Genomic DNA, 13084 nt, shown 5'->3' with positions numbered 1-13084 from the left:
AGGCTCCCCTACTACAAGCTGAACTGACTAAGAGCTGAAATCACTGAGCGTTGTGTTAAGTAGTGGGGGAGCCTGAAGATATATTGTGGAGCCGTTTGCGGGACGGCAGGAGCTGCTTGTGGGACGCAGATGGTGGAGCAGTTTGTGGGACGGCAGGAGCTGCTTGTAGGATGCGGACTGGTGAAGCAGAGCGGAGCCCTATGGAGCTGCTGGGCAGTCAGCTTCAGATCATGTAAGGTGCCTTCCCCCCCCGATCTCCACCCAGGTTGGGAGGTAAAGCTCTGGAGATAAACTTTCAAACTCTGGGGCTGCCGTCACCAGGGACAGAGACAGAGACTTTTGGGTCATTGGACTTTTGGGACTTTGGGTGATTTCAGGTTGCTGGACTCAAGAACCAAAGGGAAAGGACACAACCCAATTTGCTTGGGGTGGGTTTTTGCTCAATTGTGTTATGAATCCTGTTGGTGGTGTTTCCCCAGCATAATGCCACATTGTTTCTCACTCAGACTCTGTGCTTGCGAGAGGGAAAGTATTGCCTCTTGGAGGCGCCCAGCGGGGGTGGTATATATTTGTCCCAGGTCACTGGGTGGGGGTTCGAGCCAGTTTTGCATTGTGTTATTGGAATGGATCCCCTAGATATTGAATCCAGCCCTTGTTGCTGCAACTCTGATGGACAGAAGGGTTACAGCAGAAAGGCTTTTAAAGCACTTATTGAATCTGAACTATGAGAAACAGACATCGTTTTTAGCAATCCTAGCCACAGGAATGAATCAGTGCATTTCCTTAAAAGCTGCACAAGATCTGGCTTTACCAAATGCGGAACTGCTGATATCAACGGTAATATGAAGACGTAAAATTTGCAGCTGCTAAATTTTTTTTACAGAAAAGCATTTTGTCCTGCAGTACCTGGGAGTTTCAGGGCTGATCCCAAACCCGAAAAAATAATGCCACGTGACCTATACTTCTCCTTAAAGGGTGCAGGTTTCAGAGTGGTAGCCGTGTTAGTCTGTATCAGCAAAACTAACCAGGAGTCCTTGTGGCACCTTAGACACTAACAAATTTATTTGGGCAGTGGTCACAGTGACTTCAGCACCAGCAAGTAGACCAGTAATCAAGTGGAGTACAAGGCTGCTGCTTTATTGCGTAGCCTGATGTAGGAGTGCTTGAGTGAGAGGCTGGGTCAAAACCAGGCTGCCCTAACCGTGCTTCAGAGGGTGACGCCACTGAATTTCTGATTCTGTAGATTTTTACCTCCCTTCGCTTTCTGTTACTCCCGGGACCGGGGAATGAGAGTCGACTGTGTCCGCTCCCGCACGCTCCTCTCGAGTCTCCTGTTCCCGGGCTGCACAGAGGCTGCTCCGGGACCGCCACTGAGAGCCAGGCGCCTCCCAAGGCGGCAGGGAGAACACGGGGAGAAGCAGGGTCTCGCCCTCCACCTTTCCCGCTCACCCCGAGGCTGCTGCGGGCGGGAGCTCCAGGGTGAAAGCAGCCCCCTTCCCTTGACTGAGGGCGACCGCGGCCAGCCCCGGTCACGCAGCGCTGGGATGGACCCTGCGAGGGATGGAGGCTGCAATTCGCCAGCAGGAAGCACCTGTGTGATGATGAGTAGCTGTGGCGTGGGAAAGCGCCGTTGTGCTGCCGGTTCCTGCAGGCGGAGCCGTCTGGATATCTCTGGGACATGTGGGGGAGTGAGTTGGGGTGGCTGGGGTTACAGGTGGTGGTGGGGAAATGTGCCAGGAAGAGTCCTGTGTCTGGCGGGGCTTAGGGAGGTGGGGGATGTGCAGGGCGGGATCTGTCTGTGGCGGGGCTTAGGGAGGTGGATTACAGGTGGGGGGTGTGCAGGGCGGGATCTGTCTGTGGCGGGGTTTAGGGAGGTGGGATTACAGGTGGGGGATGTCTGCGGAAGAGAAGAATGAGGGGGGATTTCATAGCTGCTTTCAACTACCTGAGAGGTGGTTCCAGAGAGGATGGTTCTAGACTATTCTCAGTGGTAGAAGAGGACAGGACAAGGAGTAATGGTCTCAAGTTGCAGTGGGGGAGGTTTAGGTTGGATATTAGGAAAAACTTTTTCACTAGGAGGGTGGAGAAACACTGAGATGCGTTGCCTAGGGAGGTGGTAGAATCTCCTTCCTTAGAAGTTTTTAAGGTCAGGCTTGACAAAGCTCTGGCTGGGATGATTTAATTGGGGATTGGTCCTGCTTTGAGCAGGGGGTTGGACTAGATGACCTCCTGAGGTCCCTTCCAACCCTGATATTCTATGATTCTATGATTCTGTGATGTGCAGGGAGGGATCTGTCTATTGCGGAGTTCAGGGTGATGTTGGGGGATGTACAGGGAGGGATCTGTCTGGGGCGGGGCTTAGGGACGTGGGGGATGTGCAGGGAGGGATCTGTCTCTGGCCGGGTTTAGGGAGGTGGGGTTACAGGTCGGGGATGTGCAGGGAGGGATCTGTCTATTGCGGAGTTCAGGGTGGTGGGGTTACAGGTTGGGGGATGTGCAGGGTGGGATCTGTCTGTGGCGGGGTTTAGGGAGGTGGGGTTACAGGTGGGGGATATGCAGGGAGGGATCTGTCTATTGCAGAGTTCAGGGTGGTGGGGTTACAGGTTGGGGGATGTGCAGAGAGGGATCTGTCTGTGGGGGGGCTTAGGTAGGTGGGGGATGTGCAGGGAGGGATCTCTGTGGCGGGGTTTAGGGAGGTGGGGTTACAGGTGGGGGATGTGCAGGGCACGATCTGTCTATTGTGAAGTTCAGGGTGGTGGGGTTACAGGTTGGGGGATGTGCAGGGAGGGATCTGTCTGTGGCGGGGCTTAGGGAGGTGGGGGATGTGCAGGGTGGGATCTGTCTGTGGCGGGGTTTAGGGAGGTGGGGTTACAGGTGGGGGATATGCAGGGAGGGATCTGTCTATTGCAGAGTTCAGGGTGGTGGGGTTACAGGTTGGGGGATGTGCAGAGAGGGATCTGTCTGTGGGGGGGCTTAGGTAGGTGGGGGATGTGCAGGGAGGGATCTCTGTGGCGGGGTTTAGGGAGGTGGGGTTACAGGTGGGGGATGTGCAGGGCACGATCTGTCTATTGTGAAGTTCAGGGTGGTGGGGTTACAGGTTGGGGGATGTGCAGGGAGGGATCTGTCTGTGGCGGGGCTTAGGGAGGTGGGGGGATGTGCAGGGAGGGGCCTGTCTATTGCGGTGTTTAGGGAGCTACACAAGTCGGTCGGGGGGGATATGCCCATGATCTCACGGCAAACTCCCACATTTTCCCACAGTCCCATGTGTCCTCTCTCGGTACTTTCAGTGAGCTGAAGACAAGATTGCCTCCCTCAAGCTGGCCATTTCCCTATAGCTTTTGCACATGGAAGTGAGGTTGCCCCTAATGGACTTGGAGACTGAAGCCAGACTGTTCTCAGGGAACATGGCTGCCTCTGTTAGGAGGCTGAACTGGAAGCCATGTGATGACAGGGGAATACAGGGAACAGAAGGGAGGCTGAAGATGTGCAAGTAGATATGAGGGACAGGAGGGATGAATAGGGGTACAGGGAGAGAGAGACGGGTGTAGGTCATATGGGGTGGAGGAGGAGATGGAGGAAGGTGGAGCAGGAGAATGTGAGGTGCAGGAGGAAACTGAAGAGAGGCAAGAGAGGGCTTGGGAACATCTTTAAAGTGCAAGGGAAAATATCAGGGGTAAGATGCTATGAAGTGATAGGGAGGGAAACTGGGGACAGGAGTGTTGGAGGCAGAGGGGGATAATGTGAGTGGGGAGAGGAGACTTGGTGGGGTTGATAAGGAGGTGTTGAAGGGAGAGAAATAGGTCAGTGATAGGGGAGGAGAGTGGAGAAGCATTGGCCAGCAGCTCCACCATTCTAGAGGTTAGGGGGTTAGGTGGAGTCCCTCTTGGATCTGTCAGTGGTGAGGCTGCATTCTGATTGTGCACTTCACTTTGAATTTTGACCCTGAAATGATCTCTCTCACACTGGGACCAGGCAGCTCCCGCTAAAGAATGCAAAACCAGAATGCAGTTCAGAACCTCACATGGGCTTACAGATCATAAGAGGTTTTTCTTTTTTTTTAACCTTGTGATTTTTTTGGGGAGGTCAGACTCATGACCAAAGGAGAGATTTCCAGAAGGATTAATGTGCAGACCAAAGGTACTGGCAGCAGGTGAGTGACATAGGGAGCAAGTGGGGAGAGTGCACGCGTGTGCCAGAAATGAAGGAGAGGGAGAGAGATGAGGGGATTTCTGCATGAGAGAAGAGACAAAGGGACATGAGCCAAGAAAAGGAGGGAACTGGGAGGAAAGGGAAGAGATTTCCAGCCCGACACAGTTGAGATCTGAGGGGGAGCTGAACCCCTCACACTTGTGAGAAAATTATGAAGCCAGGGGAGAAGGTGATCAGATTTTGGAGCTATGGATTGTGTCCCTCTATAGCTCCTTTTGGTCCCTGTAGGATTCATCAGGGTTCATGCACTTGGCAACATTCAGGGCACACCCGGAGTGTTGTGTAGGAGTAGTGCACACACGGCTCCTCTCAAGGGCATGAACCTTGGAAACTCGCCCAGATGACATGAACCGTGGGAAGCCTCCCAGGACTGGGCTCAAGGCCCAAGAGCAAGGAATGCGGTAGATAGAAATTGGTAAATAAGAATATTAAACAAAGCCAGTGTATTCCTTTTATCTGTTGGAGTATGTAATGTGTGGGGGGAGAGAAAGAATAAAAGAGAGAGTGGAAAGCTGACAAAGCAGACCAGCCTGCTTGCTTGCTTAAAGCCTTGTTCTGTCTTGTATTTGGACTGCAACAGGTCCCCATTTTTTTCCTGGGGGAGTGTGGGGCTCCTTCTGGTGGTATCTCCAGTTATCATGGATGTAAGCCTGCCAGGTCACACCCTCTGATGGAAATGTGAGAGATTAAATCATCCCTGGATTCTCTTTCCACTCGGCAGGTGCCGGGATCCTGAGCAAAGCCGAGATATGGACTCATGAGGAAGGGCCTGAAAACCTGGAGCCGCCTGACATGTTACAAGGGGGATCAGGAGAGACTGCTTGCCAGAGCCCTGAGCAGGAAGAAGCCTGCAAGAAGTAGAAGAGGAACCAAGTCTGGAATGTGTCAGATCCCTTAGGGGAGTGCGAGAACAGATTCAGACTTTCCCAGCCACTTCCACAGGGCAGACCCGGGACCATGAGAGATCTTAATAGCCAAGAGAAACCCCATAAATGTATAGACTGTAGGGAAAGCTTCCATGAAAAGCAGGAACTCTTGGCCCATGGGAGAGTCCACAGGAGGGAAAAATCCCATCCCTGTGCTGAATGTGGGGAGAGGTTCAAGCATCAGTCAGAGCTTTCTAAACACCAAAGATCCCACACAGGGGAGAGCCCCCATTCCTGTGGAGAATGCGGGAAGAGCTTCCAGCATCTGTGCATCACCAAATCCACATGGGGGAGAGACACCATCCCTGTGGTGAGTATGGAAAGGGGTTCAGCTGCCCCTCAGATCTCAGCGAGCACCAGAGGTTGCATGCTGCCGAGAGGCGCTATTCCTGTCCTGAATGCAGGAAAGGATTCAATCACCCCTGCGAACTGAGCAGGCACCTGCGAATGCACACAGGTGAGCACCCCTTCCCCTGCCCTGAGTGTGGGAAGGGGTTCAGCCAGAGCTCGGATCTCAACAAGCACCTGCGGGTACACACGGGCGAGCGGCCCTATCCCTGCACTGAGTGTGGGAGGAGCTTTAGCCAGGTCTCCGCACTCACCCTACACCAGAGAACCCACACTGGAGAAAGACCCTACATCTGCGACGTGTGTGAAAAAAGGTACACACACCCATCAAACCTCATTAAACACAAGAGAATCCACATGGGGGAGTGACCCTGGGGAAGGCTTTAGCGGGAGAGAGCCTCTGGTGTGCTGCCAGAGAATCAGCAGCATCACGATGGCAGATCCCAAGGGACAGAGCCTCCTTGCAGATCAAGTGCCACCCAGACTGATTTCTAGCTACAGCCTACCAGAGAATTCAGCTAGACAAGTGAGACCTTCCCAGACATGGACTTCGCTCCAGACATATGTGTATAATAATGTGAAACTGAGGAACAGGAACCACTACTACAGAGTTTGAGAGACATTGGCCCCTACCCCCGACTCCCACCATCTCCTCCCAGAACCAGTGGTTTAAACCACTGGGAAATGAGGAAGGGCTTCCTCTGAGGAGTTGTCCAGTGCCAGAAATCCCCCAGCAGCAATTAGTCCCTTACTTGCTTTTTAGCAGTCAGGGTGTAGCTTGTCTCTTCCCTGCATCCGTGTGAACTCATTTTGTTCCCTGCTCTGGCTTCCTCTGTGGCTGGGATGGAGCCTAACTTGGGGCTCTCTGCCTTTGGGTAACGGAGGTTTCTTTAGCTGTGTTTGGGATTCCCCTGGGACTTGCTAGAGTTGTAAGCAGGAGGAGGTAGAGAAAGCATTTGTCCCGTGGGTTGGGGAGGCCCCAGCATCCACCTGAGAGATGGCTCCAGAATCTTGCACCACAGAGTCAGGTAAGATCTTTACAGATTCCAGACCTGATTGTCCTCTTACTCACAGCAGTTTTACATTGTCACTCTCTTGACTTCAGTGGAGTTACTCCTGATTTACACCAGTGGGAGTCTAAGCAGGACCAGGACCAGCATCCCCTGGAGGTGGAGAATATATTTTATTTCTGTCAGGATTCTCAGAGCCCCCTGCCTAAGTGATTTGAGATATAGATGTGGCCTTTGGGTAGGATCAGGCTATTGGTGTCTGAGGACTGTTTGGAACTTCCCAGCAGATTTAGGATCTCTCCTAGGTCTCTCCTCCCATAGACTCTTCTCATGGGAGCCATGTAGTAGTTCTGCATGTTATTTTAATCCTACACTTCTAGGATTGCTGACTATATTTCTGCAACGGAAGCAATGCTGTGACTTGCATGGGAGGTGCTTTCAGGGTTCCTGCAGCTCATTGGCCCAGGCAGAAAAGTTACCTGGTTCCTTTGGCCTTTATTTTATTTTCAGAGCATACTTTTTGGCAATTCATGTTGTGCTGAACATGACCACAATCCCTTCTCTTACTGCACCCTCTCCCCAAATACTTGATCGTGAACCTATTACAGCCTGCCTTTTAATGTGGATTTGTTTGGTATCATTAGGCCCGATGTTTCCTTCCCCGATTCATTTAAAACTCCAGTTGCTAACGGAAAAATCAATTACAACCCTAAGATTAGGAGAGACCCTGAATTTTCACACTTTCAGTGATTTGAAATGTTTACAAACTCTGGCTTTATTGAAACCAGCCTAGGAAAAGGTTGTTCAGGATTCAAAATAAATGATGTCTCCTCAGCACCAATCTTCTCCTTGTATGTGTTCATCTACTGGTTTCTTGTGGTGTTGGCATTCACAAATGCAGATCCAATGGATAAGGGTCTGTCTACACAGAGTCGGGAGCACTAAGTAACAAGATGATGGGTTACATGCCTCAGAGTGGCTTTCGGGTATGTCTACACTATGCACCTTTTAGTAACACAGCTGCGCCGCTAAAAGGTGCACAGTGTAGTCACTCTTTGTCAGCAGGAGAGAGCTGACAAAGTGCTATTCACACCAGTGCTTTTTGTTGGTAAAACTCTTGTTATTCGGGGGGGTGTGTGTGTTTTTTTCACTCCCCTGAACGACAAAAGTTTTATGGATGAAAGTCCAGTGTAGACAAAGCCTTAGAGAAGAAGTTAGGAAAATCAGCAGCGTCTATAGGGGCTTTGGTGGTTGCTTTTACTCCATAATAATGACCATTGGGAAGCAGAGGTCAAGCATACCCTGCAGGTTGACTTACCCAGTGTCATACATCTTCCTGTATTCATCCATATAGCATGGGAATAGGGCAAGTCACAACACTCAGGCAAAGGAAGCTGCAACAGAGTGTGAATGACGCAGTTCTTTAAGACCAAAAAGGACCTTTATGATCACTTAGTCTGACCTCTTCCATAATACAGGCTATAGCATTCACCCAGTGACTTCCTCCATTGAGGGGAGGTATAGCTCAGTGGTTTGAACATTGGCCTGCTAAACCCAGAGTTGTGAGTTCAATCCTTGAGGGGGCCATTGAGGGATCTGGGGCAAAAACTGGGGATTAGTCCTGCTTTGAGCAGGGGGTTGGACTAGATGACCTCCTGAGGTCCCTTCCAACCCTGATATTCTATGATTCTATGATCAAGCCTGGTTAAAATGTGTCTTTGAGAAAGACATCCAATCTTGATTTAGAAATTCTAAATGATGGAGAATTCACCAGATCCCTTGGTAACCTGATGCAAAGCTTACATATCCTCACTGTTACAATTTTCACCTTGTTTCCAGTTAGACCTTTGCTGACTTCAGCCTTTGGACCTTGGATTATGTTATGTATTCATTTGCAAGATTAAAGAGCCCTCTAGTATGAAATACTTTGATCAAGTTGCCTCTTGACCTTCTCATTGTTAAGCTAAACAGAGTGAGTAGGTCTTGTCAGTGCCTCACTGTATGACATGTTTTCCTAGGCCTTGGGTCATTATTGTAGCTCTTCTATGACGTCTCCAATGTTTAAAGTGGACGCTGGAACTGAACATACTATTGAAACAGTGATCTCCACAATGACATGTAGAAGAAATATCACCTCCTTATTCCAGCCTTGGGGATCATTGCTCCTGTTATTCTTACACAGGGTATTGTGACTAGGGCTCAGAACTGGTTCCACTGGGATTGTCCTGAAAATGACCATGTGAGTCATAGCTCCACTGGAACCAATTCCCCACCTCCCTGCCAGCGTCCCTCTCCATGGTGGAACCTCCAATATTTACTAAGGGCTGAGCTGCTCTCCACTAGCAATGGGACTAACACCTCATCCTCACATATACGAGAAGCCACCAGCCCACAACCGGCCCTAACTTTCAGCTACTCCCAGCATGGACTAAGCTTGAAGTAAGGCCCCGAGATGAAAGGCTGCAGAGCCCATTCTCTCTCTGATGTTAATTGTTTTACGTCTGGGTAATTTAATGTAATATTTTCCCCCAGTGGGGTTTGGACCTGAAGAGCTGGGAACATAAGCCAAAGTGCTGGGAACAGGCTTCAGTTCTCATAAATTGTTTTTATTAAAAGGTTTAACCAGCTTCTATAGAAATAGACACAACAAGCAGGAGAATGGCTGTCCCAAAACACCCTCCTACATAATCCTCACTAATGAGAGGTCTGCCCATGCTGCTGAGAGTAATGGACACTTGGGAGGATAACTGTGCAAAGGGCCTGGATTGTCCCCAACCCTCATCATTGTATGGAAGCAAAGGAGTAAGAAGAAAAGGTTTATTTGTGGTGATGCTGGTAGAATGGGGGGGGGGGGGGGGGGGAAAGAGGTGTGTGTCAATCTAGTAATAAGTTAGATTTGATCCAGGGGGAAGAACTAAATGATGGAGGGCCCTGAAGGGGATGGGGGAAGCAGGTGCTGTAAAGGAGATAAGATGGTGATCAGAGAGGGATGGGTCTCAGTGATAAGACTGGTGGATATTGAGACAGGTAGGGGTGAAGCAGCAGAGGAGGGAGGAGCATGCTGGTTGGATATTTGGGTAATGAGAATGAGTGACAGACAGCTAATTACTAATTAAGGGACTAGGGAAGGAGTTAAGTACACTAATGACTGAATTGACAGGGAGTGCTGTTAAATTCATTATAATCAGGTGAAGAGGAAATCATATAAATAAATCAGAACAGCAGCAAATGAGGTATGTCAGTGAGTTAAATACTGAGGGTCCATTCCTGCACTGAGCTCCAAAGGAGCCTGTTCACATGGAGCTCCTTTGCAGAATCAGGGTGTATGTAGTCTGATCAAAACCTCCCATAAGTACAACTGAATTGGTAGTTGTGGTCAAAGGCAGCTGAGTAACAAGACAGCTTCTGAAACAACAGGGGAGTAAACAGAAGTGATAGAGTAGTGATCAGGGCAGGAGCAGAAGACAAGGGTGAGAGATGAATAAATAGCTGGTTATTCAAGGACGGTGCCCAATTAATTAAGTAGTAAGCAGTAAATGCATCATCAGTGGTGTTAGTTGAGACAAGGGAGCAGGAAGAGTCAGCCAGGTGAAGGGGATTTAATAATGCACCATGGCAGACTTTGGACATATTTACTGGGTGGCAGCTGGGGAGGGACAAAAGGACTGGGATGCAGCTAGGGCCAGTGAGGCAGAGCAGGGAAGATGGCAGCTACACAGCTGGTCAGTGGTGGGGGCAGAGGAGCTAGATTGCCTGTTATGGAGGTGCAGTCCCTGGTGCCTCCTACTCAGTTACAAATCTGTGAGAGGTGCTGCTAGCAGAGGGGTGTTTGGGTGCTGTTGGGAAGCAGGGCTGTTTCTCCTATGGAGTTGATGGATCTCATATGTTGAGGGCCTTGGAAAACAAAAATCCTTTCTCCTCTTCTGGCTGGCCTGCTTTGCTTATAGGTACTACAAATACACACCTGCCTCAGAGCAGCAGAAAGGAATCCAGGGCTCTCCAATCACCTTACCTCCTTTCTGCAGCACTTCAACATATAGAGAGAGCTATACAGGAGTTAAGTGTTATTAGTAAAAGCAGGTAAGAACAGAGTATCTTCTGGAGGTTTCAGGCACTGGGGACTCCACTTAAGCCTCCCTCATTCTCCTGTAGGATGTGATGGGGTGATAATGGCATAAGGGAGGGTCGAGGGCTGATTTCCCTCAGGCTAGTGGCTCACGTTCTTCTGCTCCAATCACATATATAGGCTAGTGGGAGCAGAACTCTCAGTTAGTCTATAGTTAAACATGGTCTCACGTGTTTCTGGCTGCGGCTTTGGCATGGATTCTCTGGTGACGGGCCAGGGAGGATTTGTTACTGAAGCTCTTCCCGCATTCAGGGCATAGGAAGGGCCGCTCGCCCGTGTGGGAGCGCTCATGCACGATGAGATCAGCGAGGTACTTGAAGCTCTTCCTGCACTCGGTGCATGGGTAAGGCCGCTCCTCGGTGTGGCTTCTTTGGTGTTTAGTCAGGTTGGAGAGCTGGCTGAAGCACTTCCCACACTCAGCACAAGGGTAGGGCCGCTCACCTGTGTGGGACCGCTGGTGCTTGTTCAAGTCTGAGGGGTGAGTGAAGGTTTTCCCGCACTCAGCACAGGAGTAGGGTCTCTCCCCTGTGTGCAATCTCTGGTGAGTGGTCAATGTGGAGAGGTGGCCAAAGCGTTTCCCACACTCTGCACAGAAATAGGGTTTCTCTCCTGTGTGGGTTCTCTGGTGTGTCTTGAGATGAGCTAGGCGGTTGAAGCTCTTCCCACATTCAGCACAAGGATGGGGCCTCTGACTCCCGTGGACTTTGCCATGCTCTGTAAGCTTCTGCTTCTCCCAGAACCTTTCCCCACAGTCTCTACATCTGTGGGGTTTCTCTGTCCTGAGAATATTGCTTTGATGGTGAAGGTCCCCTATGGTCCGAGGTCTCCCCGGTGCAGGGAGCTGGGTTAGTCTCCTGAATCTGCTGTCACGTTCCCCTGGGGGATCTGTCTCGTGTGCTGGGCTCCTCTTCTGCCTCTTGCAGGCTCCTCCTTGCTCACGTCTGTGAGTAACACTCTCCCCCGATCCCCTTTCTGGTACGCTGGGCAGCAGCAGGATTTCAGGCCCTTCATCACAGGGCTGCTCCTCAGTTCTGCTCAGGATCCCGGCACCTGGATGGAAAGAGAATCCATTTCATGTGCTGCTGTTGTAAAGGAAAGTCACTCATCTCATGGCCATGACTGTGGCAGCCTCACATCTTCCCCACTGGAGATGCCCCAGAGTCAGCCGTGCAGAAATGGGGCTGAGGGGAGCTATGAGGGGGAAAAGTCAGGAATGCCTACATCCCCATTCTTCATTCCCTTCCTTTTTCCCCTTCAGACCCTACCAGAAGGTTTTCATAGCCTCCTTCTCCTCCCCTTAAGTCCCATCACCTTGCTAAGCACCATCCCACCCACTCTATACATCAGAGGTGGGCAAACTATGGCACGCAGAACCCTGCTGCCCAGCCCCCAGCCCGGGAGGCTAGCCCCCAGCCCCTTCCCTGCTGTTCCCCCTCCCCCGCAGCCTGAGCTCACTGCGCTGCCGGCACCCCGAGCTCCTGGGGCAGCGCAGCTGCAGAGCCGGGCTCTGACCCGTGCTCTGTGCTGCGCGGTGGCGTGGCTGGCTCCAGCCGGGCAGTGCGGCTGTAGCACCACCAGTGCTCCAGGCAGCACAGTAAGGGAGCAGGGGGGGTTGGATAGAGGGCAGGGGAATTCGGGGGGGTGGTCAGGATAGGGGTTGGGGCAGGGAACGGGGGGGTTGAATGGGGGCAGGGGTCCCGGGGGGGCAGTCAGGAAGGAAGGGGGGTTGGATGGGGTGGCGGGGGGCAGTCAGGGGACAGGGAGAAGGGGTGGTTGGATGGGGCAGGGGTCCCAGGAATGAGGAGGGGTTGGATGGGGTGGCGGGGGGCAGTCAGGGGTGGGGGTTCCAGAGGCGGTCAGGGGACAGGAAGTGGGGGGGCGGTGGATGGAGTAGGGGTCCCGGGGCAGCTGTCAGGGAATGGTGGGGGGTTGGATGGGGCAGGAGTCCCGGGGGGGGCCATCAGGGGGTGAGAAGCGGGGGAGGGGGCGGGGGCCGGACCACGCCTGGCTATTTGGGGAGGCACAGCCTCCCCTTACCAGTCCCCCATACAATTTCTGAAACCCGATGCGGCCCTCAGGCCAAAAAGTTTGCCCGCCCCTGCTATACAGGCTTCTTTGCCCGCAGCCTCCTTTCTCTCACTCCTGCCCTCTCGGCTCACCTCCTTTGCCTTCACTCTGTGCCTGTCTCTTTACCTCTTCTCCTAGCTGAACATCCCCTTAAATCTTTCTGTCCCTTTCACTTTTAGCTGGCTCTCTGCTCCTGGTTTCTCTCGCTCCCTTCAGTTCACCCCAAGTAGTCTGTTTCTCTGGAGATCAATTCCCACAGAAGCAGGACTAGCCAATCTATTTGGTACACACCTCCATTCCATGCAACTGCTTTTCCTGCTCTTCCTAAGGTGATCAGAAGGTGACGATCATGCTCCTTTTATTACAGAAATCCACTTAAAGTATTAGCTATCCTGTGT

General features: G+C 51.6%; 1 protein-coding gene and 1 pseudogene across 1 annotated transcript in view; one reads left to right on the top strand and one right to left on the bottom strand.

The window, feature by feature from the left end:
- LOC144279313 (uncharacterized) overlaps nt 1–5852 on the top strand; it is a 284264-nt pseudogene extending 278412 nt beyond the window's left edge.
- Nucleotides 5853–9101: 3249 nt separating this feature from the next.
- LOC144279312 (uncharacterized) overlaps nt 9102–13084 on the bottom strand; it is a 64049-nt gene continuing 60066 nt past the window's right edge. The window contains 1 exon segment of the mRNA XM_077840785.1: nt 9102–11669. Within this exon segment, the coding sequence (XP_077696911.1) occupies nt 10786–11669 (884 nt within the window). The 3' untranslated portion in view covers nt 9102–10785.

Source organism: Eretmochelys imbricata, chromosome 23, assembly GCF_965152235.1.
Source record: "Eretmochelys imbricata isolate rEreImb1 chromosome 23, rEreImb1.hap1, whole genome shotgun sequence".
In the NCBI taxonomy this organism is placed as follows: domain Eukaryota; kingdom Metazoa; phylum Chordata; order Testudines; family Cheloniidae; genus Eretmochelys; species Eretmochelys imbricata.
This window is presented reverse-complemented; position numbering and strand designations above follow the sequence as displayed.